Source organism: Dermacentor variabilis, chromosome 3 (assembly GCF_050947875.1).
Source record: "Dermacentor variabilis isolate Ectoservices chromosome 3, ASM5094787v1, whole genome shotgun sequence".
In the NCBI taxonomy this organism is placed as follows: Eukaryota; Metazoa; Arthropoda; class Arachnida; order Ixodida; family Ixodidae; genus Dermacentor; species Dermacentor variabilis.
In genome coordinates, this window is record NC_134570.1 from 125,804,854 (window position 1) to 125,830,147 (window position 25,294).

At 45.4% G+C, this 25,294-nt stretch overlaps 1 protein-coding gene and 1 non-coding gene across 4 annotated transcripts in view; both read left to right on the forward strand.

Moving 5' to 3' along the window:
* Nucleotides 1–25,294, forward strand: part of LOC142574160 (evasin-1-like) — a 56,276-nt gene that overhangs the window by 18,093 nt on the left and 12,889 nt on the right. For all 3 annotated transcript variants that reach the window (XM_075683315.1, XM_075683314.1, XM_075683313.1), the window contains 2 exons: nt 9,768–9,832; nt 19,252–19,320. In XM_075683315.1, the coding sequence (XP_075539430.1) occupies nt 9,768–9,832; nt 19,252–19,320 (134 nt within the window). The remainder of the gene's footprint in view (nt 1–9,767; nt 9,833–19,251; nt 19,321–25,294) is intronic.
* On the forward strand, nt 21,992–22,064 carry TRNAL-CAA (transfer RNA leucine (anticodon CAA)). Its single transcript has one exon. It is a non-coding gene; the product is annotated as a tRNA-Leu (tRNA).

The window sequence follows — 25,294 nt, forward strand, 5'->3', positions numbered from 1 at the left end:
GAGAGGTTAAAGAATAAAAAAAATACATTATAGGCTCATTAGGTTACTTCCAGTATTTCAAAAAATATTCACCAAGATATTTTGCAATAGACTGAGGCCTTTAGGTAACTGCGGTCAACCAAGAGAACAGGCTGGTTTTAGGAGGCACTAATATACAATGGATCACATCCATATAATCAATCAGGTAAACGAGAAATTTGGAGAGTACAATCAACCCCTCTATATGGCTTTCATAGTTTATGAAAAGGCATTTGATACAGTAGAGATATCAGCTTTCATAGAGGCATTACTTAATGAAAGAGTGCACCAGGCATACGCGAATATATTTGGAAATATCTGCAAGCACTCCAAGGCTAGCTTGATTCTCCGCAAGGAAAACAAAGTTATGAATCGAGAAATGGGTCCGGTAAGGAGACACAATTTCTCCAATGATATTCACTGCACGTTTGGAAGAAGTATTCCAGCTATTAAACTGGGAAGGCTTAGGAGTGAGGATAAACGGCGAATACCTCCGCAATCTGTGGTTTGTAGATGACTTTATCAAGTTCAGCAGCAATGGGGATGAATTACAAGAAATTACTGAGGTCCTTAACAGAGCAATTGTAAGACTGGCGTGCAGAAGACAAAGATAATGCTCAATAGCGTGGCAATGGAGCAAGAGTTCTGGATCGCAAATGAGCCTCTAGATTCTGTGCAGCAGTACGTTTATCTAGGTCATATACAAATAGAGGACCCTGATCACGTGATGGAAATTTACAGAATAAAAATTTGTTGGATTGCATACGGCAGGCACTGTCACATCCTAGCTGGGAGCTCATCACTATCATAGAAAGTGAAGGTTTATAATTACTGCAATATACCAGTGTATACGGCAGAAATTTAGAATTTGACAAGACAAATTGAGAACAAGTTAATGACCACGCAAAGTGCAATGTAACGAAAAATATTAGGCGTAATTTCAAGAGACAAGAAGAGAGCGGTGTGGATCAGAGAGCAAACGGGAATAACCGGTATCCTAATAAGCATTAAGAGAAAAAAATGGAGCTGGGCAGGCCATGTATTGTGCCCAAAGGATAACTGGCGGACCATTAGATTTACAGAATGGGTGCCATTGGTAGGGAAGCACTGTCGAGGACAGCAGGAAACTAATTGGGGTGATGAGATTAGAAAACTTGCAGGCGCAAGTTGTTATCGGTTGGCGCAAGACAGGGGTAAAGGAGATCCTAGCGACAGGCCTTCGTGCTGCAGTGGACATAAATAGGCTGATGATGATGAATATGATGGTGAAGGATGCATGCATCTAGGAAGTTCATCGAAGTTAAACTGGTACGTCTAAGATCTCGAGCTAAATTTCATTTTCAGTGTCTCTCCTCGAAGCCATGTTCCTTCAGAGGCAGCAGAAGACACCTGACCTGTGCAGGAGTGCCGACACCGAGGGGACTTTATTATTAGAGCATGAGTTCAGGAATTTATTGAAGAGGTGCAAGTCATAAAGACGAAACCTTGCTTGTGACTACTCCGAACGGCGGTACTCTTGTTAGCGCAAGACTGGTGGCACAGATTTCCAATGGTATCCCATTGGGCAGTATTGAGTATGTAATTCCTGCATATAATAGAATGAGTAGAACCAAAAATCATGTATTACTCTCCAGAAGATATTGTGCTGTATTACTCGGACACACATTTAAAAAATGTTGCTCCCTTACTGCTAAATATTTGCTTTTGGGCTAATTGGTGATTCATTTTTTTAAGTAGTGTTGAAGCACACAACATACAGAGAGAGAGAGATAAAATTAAAGCATGGATGTTAACCAGTCAAGAGTCCGGCTGGCACATATAATCTGAGGAAAAACGATAGTATAGATAGTCCAGATAGTTTTTAAACAAAAAGATTTTGTAAATATTCCCTGAGTGCTTTGCAAATGTTTTAGTTCTTGTGCGTTTATGATGAACAGAAGGTGACACGGCGAGCCTGTAATGAGCATGGAAGTGTCTGGGCTGCTTCTGCGGGCGTTTGTTCTGCCATAAAAACCCAGAAAAGAAACTGCCCAAACAAATTACATTTTTGATATTCAAACGTGCGACGGGGTTTGGATAAAGAGGAGAACGAAGCTCGCCTTGCTCGCGTGCGCGGCAGTCAGCTGCTTTCGCTGAGCGATACCTTTAAATTCTTCATCTTCTAAATTAACGCGATCACTCGTCACAATTGTGGTGGAGGGGCGGGGTAAGTGAACTTCTACTTATTGCTACCTCAGGGGCCGCGTGTGTCATCGATGGTAGCACCACAGTACAAGCTTCGCCGGAGCCGTCCATTTGGGGGCTTGGCTCTACTCCTTAGCACTACAAGAAGCCGCGGACTATCACAGGGAAACACGGCGACAATGTAGATGAGCGTCTCCGGCACTATCAGCAGCTGAGCCGATCTAACCGTTGGAGCGCCGCTAGCCAGCTGTCGAACCAGCGGTTGTTCCTTGATTTTACTGCGTATAATAGTTTGAGAACCATGAAGACACTGACTATCTGGGAAGTCTTTGTGGAGGAAATTAAGAAATTCTTTGGGGACCCAACAAAGAACGCGGAACGTGTGGAGCAGGGCTTATGTCAGTGGGGAGGCTGGTAGAACTTACATTGAAGAGATGTTGAAGTTGTGCAAGTCGGTGGATTCCCACAGGGCGGAAGAAGACAATGTGGGCGTTATTCTCAAATGTATTGCTGAATGTGTTAATCACTTCCTCAATGGTAAGGACAGCGCTCTAAAAAACTAGGGAGGGTATCGCAGACGTGAAGCGGCGGATTGACTCTTCAAAGCGTTATTTTACTCTCGCAAAATATCGAGTGGAGTGAAATGCATTGTTCACTCCATCACCAAGGAGACAGTGAAATGTGCTTTTCACTCCGCCCTCCAGAGAGAGAGAGAGAGAGTAGTATGCCCATTCTACTCTTGCGGCAATAAACAACAAAACGTAGCGTAACCTCCTGCTTCAACTGTGGGAGGCTAGCCCCGAATATGACAATGTATCACTCACGCACGCTGCGCAAAGAACACACCGTTTTGCTTCTAAGAGAGCAGGCAGCCACAGTTCAAAGAAACGCGTAGCGAGTGCTCTACTGTTTCACTCGGAGTTGCTCCACCGCGCGCGCGCTGAACATCGCGGAACAGCACAGCACCGGAAAGAGGTGATCCGTCCAGCGAGCTGCAACGAAGGCTATCTAAGGGAGGTCGTGTGTCATCCATCTCGCGTCGCCGCGAAAACACGACAGTCGTTCGTCATTCATTGGATATAGCAACAAATCCTCCATGGTAAGTGAATTCTATCTTAGGTGCCGATTCTGCGTATATGACATGCTATCGCCAGGAGGTCGTCGCGGCGCTTAGCAGACGCGATTGACAACGGACTAGGCAAATGCGCTGTGTCTCTCGATGTCAATCGAAAAAGCCAGTCGTCGATAAGTGCATGTGATTTTATAACTTGCTACTGTCCGTAAGAGCTTTGAAAATCGCAAACGCTGCCATAATCATGGTATGTTCAATAAGACGTCAGGCGAGAGCACGCTTAAAATGGTTCGTTCGCCAGCCCATGATTCCGAACCTACGCGGAGCGGGCTTAGCGTGCGTTTCGTGTGTTTGAATTTACTAAGTTTGGCGGTCTACTGTGTACGGAACATTGTTGAAATAAGGAGCCACATAACAGAAGGCGTCATTTTGCTGGCGGCATACTTTCGTTATAAATAAGCCGCGCGCTTGAGGGTGTCTCGCACATGGGTAATCTGCGACCACTGAAGTTACGTGCAGCACCAGTGCTAGTTGCACCAGTGCTAGTTGCAATCACCAGTGCTCGTGCTAGCACCAGTGCTAGCACCAGCACTTTGCCGCAGGCATTCAGCTGCATGCTGCAAGAGGTCATTTGGGCGCGTTATCTTGAACTTACTGAAAACGCATGAGGAAGCTCTGTTTTATGCTGAGTAAAGTATAAACCCCATATAAGCGATGTTGCGCGCGATGTTGCGACACAACACGACGAATTTGGGTATGCCACGTGAACGCCTCATGTGGTACCAGTGTGGTGCTCGTGTACACATCGCTCAGTTCAGCCGTAGGCAAAGTCCGCCACGTACGACATTTTCCGCGCGATCCGCCACATCCTCAAGGAGAATCCAACGGCCCCATCACACCTACTAGCATTCGGGTTCAACTGCCCAGCAGCCCGTGTACCGGCAGAACGTCCATAGTGACTTTCCCGCCTCAGTGCGAAGCCTGACGCCGCCTACTACGCGCCAGCGACGGTCACCATCTCTACGGCTGGGGCAGCGGCTTGCATCTCCGCCACCGGGAAACTAGCCTTCGCGGCAGATAGAGGTGAGGTCGCCGGATGTACCGCATTGCACACAAGTATGCCTCCACCAGATTCCATGCTTCAAAACAAGGTTCATGTGCTTTTAGACGATGTTCCCACAATGGCTCTGATGGACACCAGAGCAACTGTTTCTGTGATGAATTTAGTTTTCAAGGAACGACATGGCCGTAATGGTATGTTTCATTGGGGCAAATCTACTACTTTCGGGCAGGGAGCCGCATGCCTTTGTGTTCAGTCAGTGTATGTACCATGTCTGTTTGTGCCGCTGGCAAGGCCTTCAAGGCAGAATTTGCTATACTTGCTGGTTCCCCACACGACGTTTTCCTTGGCAATCGACTTTCTGCAGCAGTGTCGTGCGACTGTTGGCTGCGGAGCAGACGAAGTTCTGTAGCACGCTCTCTCCCCGCATCATCCGTGTCGAAGTGACCACTTCGCTGTATTGAAAGGTTCTGTTCTTCCGGCTATCTATCCCTCCAGCTTGCTGTACGGCCAAGTCAGGTATGGTTCCGGAGGGTATGCGTGTGCGCCTTTCCCTGTTTGAAAAGAAGTGTGACATCTGCAACACAGCCCAAAGGATCTGCGCGATATCTGAAACTGCTGTTGTCTCTGTTATAGGATCAGAGTACTTTAATATGATTAGCAAGTAGCTTTCCTCGCAGAAGCGCAGAGAGAGAGAGAATAAATTTTTTTGTTGGGTGAATGCAGCTTTGAGAGGCGTCCTCATTGTAGAATACCTTGAGCTCGGGCCGCGTCCTGGGCCCTCGCAATCAGCCGTTGCTGATCCTCGAGGTCGGAGCTGGCCAAGGCTCTCTCCCAAAGCTCGTTGGTGGGGTAAGGGTTCGGAGGATTTAACGGTGCCACTCTGCAACCCCCTACTATGTGCCTGAGGGACCCGGGCTCTGCGCAGAAGCGGCATTGCGGAGAGAATTGTGTAGGGGCTATGAGGTGATTTTTGGTTGGGTGGGGGAATGTATTAACCTGTAGAGCTCGGAGGAATCGCTCCTGCTTTCTAGGTAGTGACTTGTGTGGGGGTGCATATGTTCTGCGGGTTAGCTTGTAGTGTTGTGCGATGTCTTGGTACGAGACTAGAGGGTACATGCGCTCGGGTTCAGATTCCTCGGCGTCGGCTCGGTGGGTCAAATTTCGAGCCACGTGGTTGGCGACCTCGTTGCCTGGAATGCCGTGATGAACTGACGCTCATATAATCATGACTGATCTCGTTGGCGGCTTTTGATTAATGATCTTGAGCGTAGATTTATGAATTCTGCCGCTAGCAAAGTTGCGGCACGCCTGTTGGGAGTCAGTCACTATGACTTCAACCTTTGTTCGGGAGAGCGCAAGGGCTATGGCCGCTTGCTCGGCTTGGAGGGGATTGTTTCGCATGAGCGAAATGCTGCTCCGATGTTCTTTGTTGACGACTATGGTGGCTGTTGTAGCTGCACGTCTGGGGTAAGAACTCGCGTCCGTCTAGGCAGTAGAGGGTAAAGATGCTGGAGTTGGTCGATCCGCCTTTAGCAGGCCTACGAGTGGTGGTCTGTGACTTATACGAACTGTTGGCCTAGGAGGTAATCACAGAATTTGGACACTTCAAACACAAGAGCAAGGGTTTCCCTGTCAAGCTGGCAATAATTCTTCTCAGCCTTTGTTAGCGTTCTAGGACGGAACCCGACAGGTTTGTTTATCTTTCCACTTGTATGAAAAAGCACGGCACTTATTACGTCCTGTGAAGAGTTACAGTCTAGCTTGAGGGGTCTCTCTAGATCATAGTGAGCCAGCACAGCCGATTGTTCGCGCGATTGATTCAACATGCTTCATATTGGATGCCGACCTTCACGATCACTTTTATGACCCAGATATGTCACTGCCTCTTGGCAAAAGCAACATTTCTTCAAGTCTTCAAGTCTAAGCTTCAATCGACGCTCACGAAAATGCTGCTGTACTTGTAACCTGTCGGTGCTACCAAGTTTTTCTGATACCAAATCATCGTCAAGGTAAGCCTGAACGCCGTTCAGGCCCTGCAGAACTGTTTCCGTTTTCCGCTGGAAGATGGCAGGCGTGGAATCTATGCAGAATAGTAGTCGCCTGTAGCAAAACAAGCCACGATATGTATTGATTACGCACATCTTCCTTGAGTCCTCATCGATGGGAACCTGGTTATACGCGTCTCTTAAATCCAGCGTGGTGAAGCATTCCCCACCATTGAGGCATGCGAAAATGTCATCAATGGCTGGCAACGGGCACTGCTCCACTTCACAGACGGGATTCAAGGTCACCTTACAATCAACAGAGATTCTAACCGCGCCGTTTTTCTTTATTACAGGCACAATGGGAGTAGCCCACTAGGCGTGCGTTACTGGTGACAGTGCCCCAAGCGTTACGAGCCTATCAATCTCTTTCGAGGCTATGTCGCGTAAAGCAAATGGAAGGTAATGTGCCTTACAAAATTTTCGAATGGCGCCTTCCTTGAGCTTCAGCTGGACAGGGTGTCCATCGATTAGGCCTAGCTTTGGGCTGAAGAGGTCTTTGAACTCTGACAGGACGGCATGCGTGGCGGAGGTACGGCTGATTCCTGGGCCAGAGCCTTGTTGCACCGATACGTTCAACGCCATCGATCCTGCATCCTTGAACTTGGAAATGAACTCTCGTCCGCAGTGGCTCGTACCGGAACAGTTCAGGAACATCAAGGAACTCTTGACCTCCTTGTCGTTGTAGGACAGTGACACTCAATTTCTCTAATCCTGGGAGTTCTTCAAGATAACAGGACAGCGTAATGCATGCGGGTTCTATTTGCGGCCACTGTTCACGGTTTTGCTCAAAACGTTCTTTGGACACAACACAGACGGGTGAGCCGGTGTCCACAATCATAGGTAAGTCAATACCACACCATGTGAAAGTACGAAGAATAGGACGTGGTACCTGACCATTGGAGGATGTGGTTAATGTCCGAATGTACGCATCGTCTCTATTTTCCTTAGGGACATGCGCTGTTACTGCAAACGCTTCTCCTTGCCTGCATTGTGAACGTGTTTTTGGGCGTCCTTTCTGCACGTCGCCTTGGCACATCTTCTACAGATAGCCGTATCTACCACAGCGGTAACACTTCGCTTTCGCCTAGCCGCAGGCATTTCTGTTGTGTTCCTTACTTTCGCAACGCCCACATGCTGACACCGGTTCATCAGCTTGACGCGCATTGACCTTGAGCATGGGTTCAAGGCCGGCAGACATCTTTGTATCTTTTTCCACTGCTTCTACTGATATGGCAATTGCTTCGGCCTCCCTAAACATCAAATTCGTTTTTGCTAATAACTGCTTCTGAACAGCGCTTGACCTCACTCCACGGACGATCCTGTCGCGAAGCATCCGGTCTAGCATGCTGTCGAAATTACAGCCATCCGCAATCCCGCGAACTTCAAAGTTGAACTCTTGAATGGACTCACCTTCCAACTGTCAGCGATTGAAGAACCGGTCGCTCTCCGTTATTTCATGACGCTTGGGGTTGAAGTAGTCATCCAAAACTTTGACTGCTTCCTCTTACGTCTGCGAGTTTGGCTTCCTAGGTGCAACCTGTCCTGAGAGCATTTCACGGCGCGTGTTCTTAATGCTGCTACCAGCAAAGCCCTCTTATTTCCCGATTCGCGGACGCCAGTTGCCTCAAAATAAGCTTCTGCCTTCGCGATGTAGGCCTTGCAGTTGTGAGACTGGTCATCGTATTTGCGCACTTGACGATGAGCCATGGTTAGTATTCCTGCGGCCACTGTTTCCTACTTAACTGTCTGGCGTAATTCATTTTTCACCTTGAGGATTCTATCCCCTCCTTGTCGCCACTGTTACATAGTTACGACACACGTGGCGTGTCTTAATGAATACGACAGCGCGCAGTTCGAAGGTTGGAAGATGAATACTTATTGCTTCCGTCTCAGAGCGTTTATATACGAAACGGAGACAGGGGGAGAGAGAGAACAAGGGAAATATATCAAACCATATACGCACGCGCCGTCAGCAGTTGCAAGACAGTCTTATTTCGGCTGACGTCACTTTACAACACTGTCCCATCTGTGCAGCAAAGACCACGGTATATCATTAAAGCCTGGGAGTGCTCACACCGTCCGGGTTACTCCCCTATTCCGTCGCCTTTACCATCCTCCTGGGAGACTCCGCTGACAAGCTTAGACCCGCAAGAGCAGCGACGGCTGATCCAGACGGCAAGCGGAGTGGAGCGAGCCAAAGGAGGCCTGAACAAAGGGCTCCATCTAAGAGGAAGTTTCTCCAGCTCACAAAAAATAAACTTTTTCTCTCTATCTCTCTTTCTGCGCCGTGTCTCCGCCCACGGCGCATTTTACCGCTCGACGTTGAAGGCCACTAATGAGTTTGTACGGATATGGTAGTGAAAATTGCTGGATGTTGTCAAGCGATGTCGACTAAGTGGTAGCCCCGCAGTGGCCGCGTGACTAAGGTCTCTGTGGAAGCAACAGGTGATGTCGGAGATTAAATACAATAAGACCCGCAAGCAGACAGATGCCTAGTGTTTAGAAAAGTGTTAGAAGTACCTCATGCATTTTCGCCGTATTGTATGTGTCAGTGTCTGAGATTGAAATATACCTTCAAATGTTTTTTTCTGAACAAGTTTTTTGGGACGTACATAGCGATGGTATGATATTTAGATTCGTGCACACATTCTCGGCATTGTGTCCTCAGGAAAATTAAAGTACTTCAGCATACAATAAACGGTTTTGTAGCAACTCTGCCGAAATTGAGTCATCTGCAAGCACTCTGATGCAATATAACGCTTTAGACGCACTAGTACAAACGTAAAACCTCAAAAGTCCTGCTTAGTGTAGCTTTTGAATCTAAGTTGGATTTTGAGGAGTAAAACGCTCTTTCTAATAAACGGTATTGAAAAATCATATTGTTGGTCGATACCACCCGCATGAACAAAAAAGTACTTTTACATCTTAATCACGGCGTGGAGACTGATGTGTCTGTTGAAAAATGACTTCTCTGCCTAAACACGAATGTATTTTTCAAAGGATATATCTCAGAGACATGACGTTTTGAGCCTCTACATAAACATTTACATTATTGCGTTGTAGTATTCGATAGTTTATCGATGCTGCTGCCAAGAGTAAATATTTGGAATGTTTTCTTTTGCCTGTTTTATTAAAAGTAAAGTCATCACATTGCTGAAATATAACGCAAAAATTCTTCTCAGCGGAAAAATAAATGTCTTCTCGCATACTCCCAAGGGTATATCCTGGAGTCAGGAAGCTTATATTCTCAGACACCATTTGATAATTTTCCACAATATTGATTGATAGTATTGTAGGAAGTTTACAGGTGTTTCTACAGAAAAGATAATAATATTTGAGCAGTTTCTAATATTGGTTTCTCTATACCGATATTTTCTTCTTTCAGATTCCTATGAGGAAGAATCAGTAGGATGTCCGTTTAAAGTGGCTATAAATGAAAGTGGAATCAGAGTGAGTATACAATCTCGGAAAGTAAAGACCTATGTAATAAGTTTGTAAAATATTGTTAGACATTGAAATCAAATGCCATGTTGTCTGATCTTAAGTGTCAATGGTTGTGTAGTCATATGTCATTCGCTCTCAGATGTAATGCAAAGTATAGCGCTTCTTGCATTGGATTTTCTATCTTTTCCTACATTATTCTTTATTCAATTCTTTTACTGATGAACAGTGTCGGCAAATGATTAAGCTTTCTTTGAAAGGACATCATTACTATTTCCATCTGAACAGCTCGATAAGACCTATACTTCTAACCATATGACTTAAAGAAAAAATAAAATAAAATAATTTAGTAAATGCAGTAAGGATTTCGGATCACATGGGTAACAATATAAACAATATGAGTAGCAACAAAAATGAGGTAACACGCAAGTATTTTTACATTGATCTAAGACAGCGTTACATAATGCTCATCGTTAGCGACGCACGTTTGCGCACCGACATTTGCAGAAAACATTTTAAAAAACGTGCGGATGATCTCCTTTGACAAACGACTACCTTACGTTGATCTTCCTTTATATCTGATAAGTTATTTGCCACCTTTTGTCGTCTGCTAAATACTTTTGAGCTCGATATTGCACGTTCCGTGTTTTCTGCACCTCAAGAGAGCACGTTGTTGGGCGAGTCGGTCGTACATACTTAAAGAAGGGAATTGCGCTAAAAAAAGACACGGACGAGTAAGGACAAGGACGGGCGCAAGGACAAGTAAGGACATGAATTGCGCCCGTCCATGTCCTTACTCATCCGTGTCTTTTTTTAGCGCAATTCCCTTCTTTAAGCTGCACCTCAATACGCGCCGAAACCACTGCCCCGTGATGTATAGCGTCATTCAGTGCTCGCAGTGAGACAGGGTTCTGATGACACATTTATCTGCAGCAGCATTCTTACTCTCGGCTAACCTTAGTCTCCTGGACCACGAGCAGCTCTAGGTGTGCTTCTTACATCATGCATTTGACCTGATATTGCTTGCGACTTGCCCCTAGACATCGTATATTGAGCTTACCTATCCATAATGGTGCAAGTACACTAATAATACTGAGTCTAAGCGCAAACCAACAGTAAAAGCCTTACCATGACTCTACCCTGCAATGAGTATTCGGGTTGTTTACTTGTTGCGTCCCTGACGCCGACCGGACTTCGGGGCAATATTTTTTACCCTCGGCGCGTGGAAGTCTACGCCACTGACACTCCAGGCGTTTATGTTGCGTTTGGTACTGGCCTCCGTCAACATTGGAGTGCTCGTTCTGGGATGCTTGCGGCGCGCCGCGGTGGCCGTCGTAGGTGTCCTGACTCACGGTACCTAAAACATAATGGCGGGACACAAAAAAGTATGCCATTTCGAAACTTCAAAAGATGTGGTAGGTCGTCAAGGTCTTTACCTGCGTTAAGCCTCATTCGCACCACTCTCGTCATGAACGTCGCATCTTCAAAGCAAGCGACGCACCCATTCTCGTTGGAAATCTCGAGTACGTCGCCAAATTTGCTCTACTCTTGCCGAAAGCTGTCATTTTGGACATTGAATTCCACTGAGTGAACATCTACAGTGACGTCTAGTTGGATGGGGTCATTGACAGTGGAGAAATGACCCTTGGATTAAAGTCAACGCATTTTCACTAAACTGTCCTTGTTAGCCTTGTTGTGCAACTTCACCAGCAAGGTGGGGTTCATCTGGTAGACTACTAGATCCTTGAAACTCTTGATGGCGCCCCCTTCTTCCGAAGGTTCTGGAAAATCTCCCAGGCAATATGGTCTTCGTGTCCCATTACCGTGCAAAAACGCACTGCTGCACGCTCTCGCCCGAAGGCTATGTCGGCAGCAAAACCCTTTAATCTGATGGTACAGAAGAAAACCGGTCACCGCGGCGAGCAGCGGCCGCCTAAGCATTTCGCACGCAACGAGGCATCTCACATTTGTCCTCCTCAAAATAACTTCCTACGTAAAACCTTACCATATAATGTCGGCTGTCATATATCTGTGAATAAATGGGTGTGCTAATAGAATGGTTAATTATATAAATTTTATTTCAAACATTCACACATTTCCTTTGCTTTCTTTAATTTACCCATTCGCTAGGCGCCACTGCGCATTAGCAAATTCTTGGCCAATCCTCCAGAATAGGTATGTCCTTCTTGGACATCTAAGGCTCAGAATCCTTTAATGTGACGGGATGCGTGTCGTACATTTCCGTGCATACAGCTGTCACGACCAAATTGTACGCATCACCATTACCTGTACAGTATTTTACTAACGCTTTACATAAGGTTCTCTTCACACGGATTCTAGCATATGCTTTCTATCCCCACGTTTTTATTGTTTCTTTTCGTAAATTTTTGGGCTGAGGTGGCTTTTGGTGCACGGCTCTGTGCGAGGCAGCAGACAAGCCACGGTAGACCAAGTACATACACTTACTGGACTACTGTGGGAACGTTTGTGTCGTTGACAACGATCCACCAGACGTGGATGCCGACCTCTGAGAGCGCGTGGCTGAGACAACAGCCAAGATGGCTTTTGGTGCCCACCCACATGCATTGCCGCGCTTGTATGCTGGTTGCTCCAGACTTTCAGATTGAAATGACCGGAGGTTGTCGGCGGTTCTGATTTCCACATGTGGACTCGCTTGCCTAATATAAGCCTCGTTTTGCCATATTATAACGCCAAACACACCACATACCCGATGCGTTTCCATGTTCGCGGGATGCGCCTTCTGTTTGGGAGTTCTTTCACGGACCGAAATGCCCCAGATCTTTGAGCACCAATGGGTTTCAATACAGGCAGATAAGCAGTCAATCAGAAGATAAAGAGAGAGTGATGAGGGGTTATATGAGTCTCATCATGGTTGATAATGGTTCTACACTGATGAACTTTGTCGGAGCAATTCCGATAAATTTGATAACAATTGATCAGGTTGGATGATGATCGGATAAGGTTGATAGGAGATGAGGAGAGTTGATAAGGCCGGATCCTGACCGATAAGGCTGATAACGACCGATAAGGGTTGACGAGGTTCTGATCAATCGTGATAAGATTCATAGGGAGCGATAAGGGTTGACAAGGGTCTATATTGTCAGATCAAGTTTGATATTGATCTTGAAAACGTGATACGTGCAGGTGAGCAAATGGCACAATGATTATGCATACTGTTTCAACTCCAGTGGAGCTTGTGCATAATTTTGAGAACGCAGGCCCTTAGCGCTCGTTCCTGCATTGAGCATCGACGTGCCTCGTATGCGCAACCGCTCGAACGCGGAGCGCAACGGGAAATGAAAGAAGGAGATAGCGAAGAGAGCGCTAGGAGGAAAGCGGAATGGGAGTGTATGGCGAAAGGATGAATGGAAAAGCAGAAGATTGTGATAGCGAAGAGAGTGCGAGAATGAAAGCGGAGGAAGCTACATTGAAGCGCCACCAGAGGGCGCTCAAGTACGCGCATTAGTTTAAAAGCGTGGAGATAGAATGGAACAACGGTTCAAGAAAGTTGGAAACCAAGTACAGGGTAATTTAAACTGTAAATAGATTACCAGGAGGGATCAGAAAGAAAGTGAGAGAAATATAGAGAGTTAATTGGATGCGAAGAATAGAAGCAAAAATGAATATGGAGATTCACAAGAATGAGACGAAATAAATCAAAAGGGAAAACCTGTGCGTTAACACAAAGAGCAGTGCCTAGCTATTTGTGGCTCGAGCCGGTTGTCTAAGGACAAAAATACACCGGAGCGAATATTCAGAACTTCAGAATATTCAGGCATGTTTATGCTGCGCCAAAAATCCAGAGGCCATTCCGCACATCCTAATAGAATGTGGAGAGGTTCACCCAATGAGAATGGTAGGTAATGTGCACCTTCCAGAAGCTTTTGGGTCTAAAGTGGACGGAACCATCAACCAGTCAACAGTCTAGCTAGATAAGCAAGAGGCGTTTAGAGCATTCTTGAAAAACACCAGGACACATTCATACGACGGGATCTCTTACAGTCATAGCTAGCCGTACAAGGCAGACATTAAAGGGAAAAATAAGATCAAGGAGATGCATACGAAAATGCTAGGTAAAGAACTTGTATAGCCCCTCTGTTTAAATCAAGCAGGCTAGGTGACTATTTGAGACTGCTTCGTTGCAAAATAGATGTAATGAAATCATCATCCCCATCGTCACCGCGGCAGCAGTGGTGCTGGCCGTCCAGAGAAAAAAACAAAACAAAGCAAAAAAAAACCCCCGGTAATCCCGCCATCGCGCGCAGCGTTCCCTGGAAGCGTTTCCGGGTAAAGATTACGGTTGCATAAATCTTGATATAGCGCCATGAACTGCGGCTTTGCCATTCGATGCAGTGATTGGTGCGACAACTTAATGTATGGCGAAAGGAAAACACGTATAGAGCTGCGCTAGAAATATTGCATTAGGGAGTACTGTGCTCGTAGGATAATGTATTGCTCTGTTTTTATTTTGTGGCGTGCTAAGGAACTGGTATAACTATGACAGAAATTCTAGCGATTGGCGTTATATCTTTGCCTAGCATAATGCCACTTGACACACAAAAAGAATGACTACATGAAAGCTAAATGGCTGTAGAAACAAAACCTGTCACTCGCTCATTATACGTAAACGTAGCTTACTGGTCTTAAGAAACATTCTTGTTTGCGCCGAATTCTCAGTGCAAGATAGGAGGGTACGAGCAGAGTAAGGTATCCCCTGTGATCATTTGTTAGAACGGACAACCTCTTTTTCGAGGATGACGAAACATGCAGACAGTGTACGCTGTTTCAAAAGCGTGCTCAATATAGGGGAGCACCTTTCATGAGTCTGCGGTACACATGGGCAGCCTAACGGTTAGCAACCTGGAAAAGCTGAAGCCAGGTGTTTATTATTTTTATATGAACAAACTATGTTCCGCAGGAACAAATTTGGTAATTGTATTGGTTCGGTTGACTGGGAGTTCAGGCGGAATTGCGATCGTTGGAAGCACTAGACTATATGACAAACCTTTGTAATGTTCTATGCATTGTACGGGAGGTAAAGTAGCCCTCAAACACTTTTTTGAAAATAGTAGGACAAAAAGAATGTTCCTGATATCTAGAAGAGGCCGCCGTGAACGTGAGAGCCAAATATCATTGTACTGCATGATGCAGGGAGGCAAGCATCACTTGTTCCCTCCTTGGTAATGTCGTTAACTGTTGTGACGTCAGCGGATGTAAGTGGCAAATAGGCATTGAAGGAATTAGTGATCGCAAGGGCATTATCACTATCGATTATTGCTACTTTTAAGGTAAATCATTCCGAAATAAAGTGCCTGCGATCTCAAAAGCACCAATACAGTACGAGGGTCAATCAAAAAGTTTAGCTCCGATTTTGTTTAGCCAAATTACGGCTGTAAATGTGAAGTCAACATAACCATTCCCAGCGGTGGCCTTTTCTTCGACCGGCCCGGCCTTATCTGCCGGTAGCTTCACGGCACAGGACTACTGTAAATTGTTGAAGATGATGGTTTTGCTTTGCATGTCCACGGCGTACGAGCAACGAAACGTGATTTTTTTATATGAAGTAAGGGAGGTACAACCATGAAAATCCACAGGGAAGTGTAGCTCACGTATCGGGAAACGCGTGTCGCTTTAAGAAGTGCGAAGTGGTGGTGTTTTGAGTTTCGCAAAGGGCCGTGAGAACTTGCGTGACAACGCGCGTTCGGATAGGCCGCGTGCGTCACTGACTGACGACATTTCCGGCGTAGATTCCATGCTGAAAGTTAATCGGTGCGTGCATTTCACGGGTGTTTCCCACAAACTTGGCATTTGTTATGGAAGTGTTTACGACATCATTCACGGGGCCTTAGGGTACCGGAACGTTTCATGTCGGCGTGCGCCTAAACACTTGGACGACATGATGCAGGGAAAGCGAATGATTGCTTCACTGAATATTCTTGCAAAAATATGCCGTGGAGGGTCAATGTTTCTTGTACCGCATTGTTACTGGCGATGAAACGTGGATACTGTATTTCACGCCGGAATCGAAGCAGCAGAACATCGTGTGGATACGTCGGGGTTCGCCTGCGACAATAAAATTCCCATCAGTGCCATCGATCGGGTAAGTGATCTTAACGGCCTTTTGGGATCGCCGATGACCGCTCTTGCTGGATTTCATGCCACAAAGTGCAACCATCAAGGGCTGACCGCCCTTGTTCCACACTGCCACGCCTATTGGCAGCCATCAGGCGAAGACGGCGAGACATCCTTGATGTGGTCAACACGGTTACCTTCCACAACAATGCGAGGCCACATGTGGAAATCAGAACCGCCGACAACCTCCGGTCATTTCAATCTGAAAGTCTGGAGCAGCCAGCATACAAGCGGGGCAATGCATGTGGGTGGGCATCAAAAGATATCTTGGCTGTTCTCTCAGCCACGCGCTCTCAGAGGTCGGCATCCACGTCTGATGGATTGTTGTCAACGACACAAACATTCCCCCAGTAGTCCAGTAAGTGTACTGGTCTACCGTGGCTTGTCTGCTGCCTCGCACAGAGCCGTGCACCAAAAGCCACCTCAGCCCAAAAAATTACGAAGAAAAAAACAATAAAAACGTGGGGATAGAAAGCATATGCTAGAATCCGTGTGAAGAGAACCTTATGTAAAGCGTTAGTAAAATACTGTACAGGTGATGGTGATGCGTACAATTTGGTCGTGACAGCTGTATGCACGCAAATGTGCGACAAGCATCCAGTCACATTGAAGGACTCTGAGCCTTAGATGTCCAAGAAGGACATACCTATTCTGGAGGATTGGCCAAGAGTTTGCTAATGCGCAGTGGCGCCTAGCGAATGGGTAAATTAAAGAAAGCAAAGGAAATATGTGAATGTTTGAAATAAAATTTATGTAATTAACCATTCTATTAACACATCCATGTTATTCACAGATATATAAGAGCCGACATTATATGTTAAGGTTTTACGTAGGAAGTTATTTTTGTATTACACCGAACAGAGTTAGTCTTGTCTGGTTAGGGGACATGGCTTATTTCAGCCACTTCGCATATACATTCATATAAGGTTTAAATGTCTATGCACAAATAAATCAGCTCAGATAGCGACTGAACCAACGTCACGCAACTGTCGTGTATCGCTAACTTTGTTAGTTTCGTATATATTCTTGGGTGTGTAATGTTCTGTTATGACTGAATGAACCGCACCTTGCAGCAACCCGGGAAAGAAGATAAGGATAAGTTTTGGGTGAGGTACCCTTGTCACTGCAATCCTGTTGTGCTGGTTTCAGCTTGCTAATGGAGAAATAAGAAAATAGAAATCCGCTCGGTAGTGCGATAACTTCGCTTATACTTCAAGGACTGCGAAAATATTTGCCACTGGAGATTCGTGAATTGGCCTACAGCAGTAGTGGGTCCATCCTATAATTGCTTAGGAAGTTGTTTCAGGGTCTCTTTAAATAGTGCGCACTCAGGTGAAGTCCGGGAATGAAACGATACATGGGAATGTTCAGGCGGAAGCTTGCGTACAAACATGATGTTTGTGTCTTGTGGTAATGTTGCATTTTACTTGTGGAAAGAAGACGGACAGTGGCGCAGGTTCTTCGCACACTGCTGCAATGGTATCTGCAAATTGCACTACGCTCGCATCACACATTGAGTTACAGCCTTTTTTGCTTCAGTTTCCACTTGTGTTCATCTAAACAATTTGTGCAATGTAGAATTTTCATTGCACAAAGCAATGAAAATAACGTAGCATTGTGAACCATAACCTTGCTTACAGCACCAAAGGGAGAAACTTCATCGAATGCGAAGACAATTTTGTGTCGTCTTATTTGACACTGTGATGTTCGTTTATAGGTTTTAAGGAAGTTGTGCATATATATTCTAATACGCGCGCCTCCTGCATCTCGCTGCTGCTAATCTTACGCAGTTCGATATCGCGAGTTCTTCGAGTGAACGACAGCCTCAAGACTCTAATATAGTTCTATTAACTCTATTAGGGCAAAGAAAATGCGTTTTTTTTTAGTTTAAGGAAATGTGTGATATTAACATGGATAATAGAGTGAAAATCGGGCTTGTTTTTTGTCTTACGTCAAGAGGCAGAAATTACAGGCGCGAAAGCTCGTATTTTCCAAATAGCTAAAACAGTGTTTACTAATCACCCGCCGTGGTTGCTAAGTAACTACGGTATTGGGCTGCTGAGCACGTCAAAGAACCCCACCTGGTGGAAATTTCCGGAGTCCTCCTCTACTGCGTGCCTCACAATCAGAAAGTGGTTTTGGCACGTGAAACTCCACAGTTTAGTTTATTTTAGTGTTTACCAATGAAATTTTCAGTTACTCACTTGAAGACAAATATTTCATCTGTGAAAGCGAAGCCAAAAAGTGGTATTAATGTTCCTTACCGTACTAAAACTAGCCTATTTTCGAGATATGTCTTCACAGTATCTGGTAAAACTGTGTTGCCCTTCCGATTAGGATCATCACGAATTGCTTGACGCGGGTTTTTTGGGGAACTACTTGCAGTGACAGTGTATTCGCAGCACACATACAGACGGATATCTCAAAAGTTCTGCCGCCCTTAACAGCTTTTTATTTCCGCTTGTGTTGGAAATTGCGTTAGGACACAATTTACGCTTGTGTCCTAAACTGCATAACAAAAGAATATTTTCAAAGCGAGGCTTTCTTTGGGAACCTTGGCGTACTTTCCTGACGGTGGCTGTTGGCTGCTGTTGCTGTCTTGCTTATAGGTTAAGAAAAGTTCATTACATGCCCGATGCTGAAATGGAGCCGCTCCTTCGTCCAACACAATGTTGCAACCATTAGGGCCGCAATCACAAGCACACTTCTGCTGTGCCAACGTCAACTAGCTCTTTGAGATTATTGGCACGCGTGTCCTATTATAGTAGCATGGGTGGGAGGGTAAAGTGCACATTGACAAGTTCCCTTTACGAGAAAGGCGCATGACATTAATGTGCCATGTTATAAAGCTTGATTAACTGTTTGATGAAAGCTTCGCTTCACATAGATACGATGTGGAGTATGTTTGCACAATGTTTTTTATTTGTTTAGTAATTAGGAGGCTGCTTTTTGTCGTGCAAGATTTGTTCGCCTGTTCAGGTAATGCAACTAAAAAGGCGCACCTGTCGCATGCGTATAAAAAAAATTATCCGACTTACCAAAAGGTTGCGTAAGAAACCATTTGAGTTTTCATTTTAATGAAACAAGATGTTAGGCTAGCTCTCCATGTTAGCAAAGACAGCAAACACTTCAGCCGTACTGGAATATCTAATTACTGAGATAATCATTATCGATACCATAAAGAGCATGAAACCCGCAAAGGAATAGCCGAGAATCGAGAAACATTTTGTATTGCATGTCAGATTATTTATAACCACCATCATTTATTTGCACAGATTCCGGTTGTATGCAGCCAGCACTGTCACAATGGTATCGACACTATAGACAACGGCACACCCTGCTATGTAAGTACTAGGCAACTTCTCAAAATGGCTCTCTCATAATAATTTAGGGAGCTCTTTTCCAAAGGGACGGCGCATTTTATAAACGTTTTGCTTTTTGGTATTTATTAAGGAAAATTATGTTTTTTTTTTGACAGACATGCACTAAAATAACGTGCATATGTTTATGTCTCGCCTCCTGCTCATTTAAACACAGAGCAACTTAGAAATAATCATGTCACTACTTTCAGTTAAAAAGAAAGCTTCTGAAAGCTTCTTGAAAGCCCATGAAAGCTTCTTTCTGTAAGATATGGGGCACCCGAGGCGCCCTCAATCTAAATAAACGAATGATTACGCGGGTATACATACAATATGTGTAGCCTCTTTTGTAACGTGATACATTGACTTTATCGGTATAAGAATGTTGCGTGAGGTACATATTGACTCAAAAGTGTGAAAATGAACGAGGTGAATCTGCTTTCAAAATTTCATTAAAGACAACTGTAGTTCCAGTTGTCTTAGTTTATTGAGGTGGCGCTGTTCAGTAGCGAACGCCAGAGACGCTACGTTTAAATGAGTAACTTTCTCTACTTGCCTCGGTTTTCCTAAATGGGATATCATGTCTAGGAGCGCAGCGTGATTACATTGAGAACCCGAGAAGTAACTGTACGCAGCACGAAAATGTAGGCGGGCACAAATTGGAAAAGCCAAGAATCGCCACATGGAAGTCTTGTCTTAATATAGCCCTTGCACGTAGGCGTCATAGTGATTCATCGTCGTCACAGTTGGCGCCATTGTCTGCTCCATCATCATGACGTCAATGTCATTCCATTGCAGATCAGCCGTAGCCATCATTCGTTCTTTGGCATGCCACGGTCTTCATTACGGCGTCGTTAATGCATTGTTCTAACGCCGAGGTCAATTCATCGCCTCCGCCGCGCAGTTGTTGGTAGCGTTATACAAACTACGTTACCCAATTACACAAATGAGACATGCCAGCTAGTTGGACACAACAAAACTATATCGCTTGGCTTAGACCATTAGCCCACAGTGGTTGTGATAAATAATTCTTCCTCCTCTTTTCTACCGCGCTTTTCGCGTCCTAAATCTTCTATTTTTTACACTATATCAGCTGAACCCTTCTTTATGAATTGGCTGTAGAACATGGCTCGGGCTGTTATAGCCCGCCTTCCATGCGTAGTAGCTGGTGACGCACCGCACTCTGCAGGCACTGCGCTATTCTTAGTAATAGCTTAAGCAAGTGGAAAACTGGACTGGCTGAAAAGTGAATTAGTAAGCAATCTGCTGGTTCTTAGTTGGAGTCCTGTCGGGACATTGCATCTGTCTTCTGTACATATTGAAGGAGAAAAATATAGGAACGGAGGCATATGTTTTTGTTAGTGACAATCGCATGCAGCCACTGCATAATGTACTATTAAATAAGCTTGATCAGGAGGGATGGCACGTATTACGAGCTGCTGGCTCAGATGTTCCGTTGGAATGATCCAGTCCACGGCCTCGAGCAGCTGCTTGCTGACAACTTATCGCTTCATTTTTCGCACTTTGCCGAACACACTAGGCGCCATTATTGCCATGCTCGACCAGGTGACATAATTCCCATATTTAAATACATTGAAAGCATTGAAATACAAAAAAAAGACACGAACACATATGTACACCGTGAAAAAGCCTGCACTTACCTTAAATAGTAGAAGGAGAGCGCAAAAAGACTGCAAGGCGACGCGCACCATGCTCGCACGTGGTCAAGGTCAGCTTGGATCAGCAGTGAGTCGTCCAGTTTAGTTATCGGCCGGTATATTATGCAATCGTCAGAAAAAATTTTAGTTTGTAAGAAAGCATGACTAGGAATGTCGCTAATAGAAATTAGGAAGAGTAAAGGCCCGAGAATGGTCCCTTGTGGTACACCGGAGATGAAAGGGACATTAGCAGAGTCACATCTCTTTGCCGTGCGGACTGCCTTCCATATAGTAAAAAAAAAATATCTATCCACTGAAGTACGTTAGGGTTAATGCCAAGGATTTTCAATTGTAGAAGGCAGTGACACACGGTGTGAAATAGTTTCTGAAAGTCAAGAAAAACGCAATCTATGAAACAGTCTCGATCAAGGGCATTAACTAGGTTGTTGGTAAAAATAAGAATCTGGGTTTCACAATAGTAATATTTGCTGAAGCCGAGCTGATGCAAGATTAAATCCATAAGAGTAATAGAAGCCACTGTAACCTGAAGGCAATGCATGATACGTCATTCCAAAAAGAGGCATCACAATGGTTTTGCGGAACAACACACGACTAATTTCTTTGTATATCACCTTCCTCATCGCATAACTCAATGCACGGCGTCTTTGGCCCATTAACCATACTCCGAAACTTTTGTGGCCTGGATCTTATGAAGGATGGGAATGTACACATTAAACAATAACATTGGCTACCCTAAGGGGCTGGTTATACTCTAACATGATGTTGCGGTGCGCTGCCCACGTTTCATTGCTATCATAATATGACGTGATCCTATACAATCTCTCTCATTTCTTGCGAGGGCCTTCCACCACAGATGTACACAAAAGGGAACGGAAAGAACAACAAACACAGCACCTTGGCGAAGTAGAACCCTGGGAGTATTAGCCAGAGCCACCACAAATACCCACAAAAATCCAAGAAAGTGGATCGGAAAAGGCGCCGCGGTGGCTCAATTGGTAGAGCATCGCACGCAAAATGCGAAGGCTGTGGGTTCAGTTCCCACCTGCGGCAAGTTGTTTTTTCATGCACTTTAATTTCAATTAATTCATCGTTTCTTTATTTCATTTATTAAGCACAAGTAGTTTCCCCTATGTTATCCTTGGTGTGAGTGTTTGTTGGCTTCTTCTAATATGACTAATAAAAATCGAGCCCCTCGGTTAACCCTCTTTCTTCTCGTTTATTACATAACGAGGGTCTCGAATCCGGCAACATTGATGCCTTCAGGTAGCATATGTGGGTTTATTGACCAGTTGCCTTCACCAAAAAGATCACGTTCTCGTGACGCTTGCGGCAAAAAGGACGTGCCACGTCCGCCGCCAAGGTCTGTGAGTGGTGGCGCTGGCTAACACTCCCAGGGTTCTACTAGGACACACAAATACCCAAGAAAGTGGATGGGAAAACGGCGCCGCGGTAGCTCAATTGGTAGAGCATCGCACGCGAAATGCGAAGGTTGTGGGTTCGGTTCCCATTTGCGGCAAGTTGTTTTTTCATCCACTTTGATTTCCATTATTTCTTTGTTTCTTTCTTTCATTTATTAGGCACAAGTAATTTCCCCTATGTTGCCCTTGGTGTCAGTGTTTGTTGGCTTCTTCTGATATGACTAGTAAAAATCGAGCCCCTCAGCTAACCCTCTTCCTTCTCGTTTAGTCCATATTTAAGGTTACATGTAAACGAAATAATGTAGTGATTGCTATGCTCGGGCAGATGCGTTATGTGAGAAATCTTGTCAGGCTCAGTTGTTAAAAGTAAGCCGAACAGATCGCATTGGTTGCTTCACAAGCTGCCTTAAAGTCGCTGCGCGAGCTTACAACGCGCGCTGCCTCGGAAGCATGTGACGTGGAAGGGCCACTGCTTCTGTCCCAGGAATTATCTCGGAAATTGAAATCGCCAAGAAGAATTATACGAAGGGAAGGGTGCCTAATTTTGACGTTCTGTAAAGCTTCTTGTAACGCATCGCAAAACTTTCATGAGGAATTAGGCGCGCAGTAACAGGCACATAAAATAACATTTTTCTCGCCTGAGCGGACACATTCGCACACTAGTTTCAAAGTGCACGTGAGTGTGACAATATGGGGGACAAGTGCACTTACCAGCGACTAAAATGCCCCCACCTACTATTGATTCTGTGTCAGACTTGTGGAAATTAAATGCATTTGCGCATTGAAAGATCTCTTGATCACGCACTTTGCTCGAGAACCATGTTTCACATAGGGCGACAATATCTACAGCACAATGTAGGCAAAAATAAATTGAATTATTGGCAGTCAGGGCGTATGGAGAACCTCACTTTTTATGCGTGTTTTGCTCTGGCTCTCGTCACGCCTCACTGCCATCAGAGCACGTGCGCTTCTTAAGGGGCACAACAAAAGACAGGTCTTTGAACAATAAAGCAGTAGGTGCAGTTCGGCGCCTGTCTATGTCCTTTCTATGTGTACGTGTTCGCGTCAGATGTAAGTGCGCTGCTTAGTATGTTTTAATCGTATTTCTGGTTCTTCGTGCGCCACCCACTATTCCAACTGGCAATACTTGCAAACTAATCAGCAAGCGCCTTTTGACTCCCTGTTGTAATCGTGAACAGATATCAATGCACATTAAATCGTTTACGGGACGCAGTGCCGACATTTGTCACGGTAAATGAAGATTCAGATAACTCAGCTAGCTAATCAGCTTAGAGTGATTGCCTCTTGCTTGTCGCAAATGGTAGTGCTACGGCTTCAAGGCGAATAAAAGTGCGTTTCCTTCTGATGGAGACCCGGTAGGACGCCCTCAGAAAAGGCACTTACAATCCTTCAGTAAGACGGGTTGGCAACCGTTGGAAATCACTCCTCTGTGCGTTGCCTCTGAAGACTTACCAAAGGCGGCGGGCTTCCATTCAGGAGGTAAGACAGCGTATGAAGGCTCCTCGGAACAGCCAGGGTTACGTAGACGATGCGCATGACTTTACTGCCTCATGGGAAAGCCTCGGTCATGCAATACCAGGTTAAAATATTCTTTCAGCGGAGTACAGTAATGCAACCGTTTTACTCTAACGGTGGCCTCCATACTATTGGGGTCGAAGTGTTCTGGTGGCCGTCACCATACACGGCCTCCCGTCATGCACACAATTTACTGCCTTGCATGAACGTGTTCATCTATCTTATAAAAATTTGCGGAACATCAAAAGATACTAGATAGCCCAATACCTGCACGATGTTTTGCGCAGTAGTCTTTCTGGCAGTGCGTAACAGCTGCAAAAAAATAATTTGCGAGGGTCCAAAGCAAAGCTGTCATTCTGGCTTCAAATGAACTTGTTGAAGCAACAGAATGCGTCACAGGGGCAACGGAGCGAGCCCACCTTCAAGAATCCCTCCAGTGATGGCTTATGAACGGAGGGCAAATGTGAGGTGTGGCCACAAAATGAACACCCGTACAAATTACAAGAACCAAGATAGCATCCCCAGAAGAGCGACTGCTGAATCAGGAGCGCTACGAGCGCAGGGTGGCACGGTATGGTCAAAATCCTTGAGTTAGAGCCCTGAACCCGACAGCATGGAACCTCAGCACCCGTTCCCGAGTTCTCGGAGATATGCAGTTTCTTCGCTGGCCTCCGTTTGCATTCGCGATGGGAAGGTTTGGCCTGCGTCTAAGCTCCTGGAATGGTGTCTTGAGGATTCGCAGGAGCGACGTGTTGGGGCGACAACGCACGCGAAGCAACAGCTGCTGTGCAGCAGAAGCAGCGTATAAGCACCTATCAGGTGCCTCCCAACATGCTCAAATGAACAGGAGTAATGACACAGGTGTTGCGGGCGTCGCACGTGAATAGTGCGCGTCCCGCGACCGGAGAAAATCTGTCGGCGTTTGTCTGAGCCAACCCAAAGGATTAGACAGACGTAGTTGGACGCTTACTGACTGTTTAGCTCAGAAAAGTGTTTGCATCACTGTGTGCTATCCAAAGAGCATCACAGTTGGAATGTTTACGCACCGCGAGTGATCATAGATATTGCTACACGCGTGTGATATTTTATTATTTCAAGGAGGCTCGTGGGCGCCATCACTCGAGAAAAGTTTTATATATGTTAGAGTGAGGGGTGTCAAAGTGACTGCAGGTCACTTTGACACCCCTCATGCACGCCTGTTTGAAATCTTCAGCACCAATCAAAGAAACTTTATTACAGTTTTGAGAAAGCCCTTATGTGATTAGGGGAGGGGGGCGGTGAACGTTGGTTATATCGGAGGCCACAGACCAGAATGGGCGGGTGAAC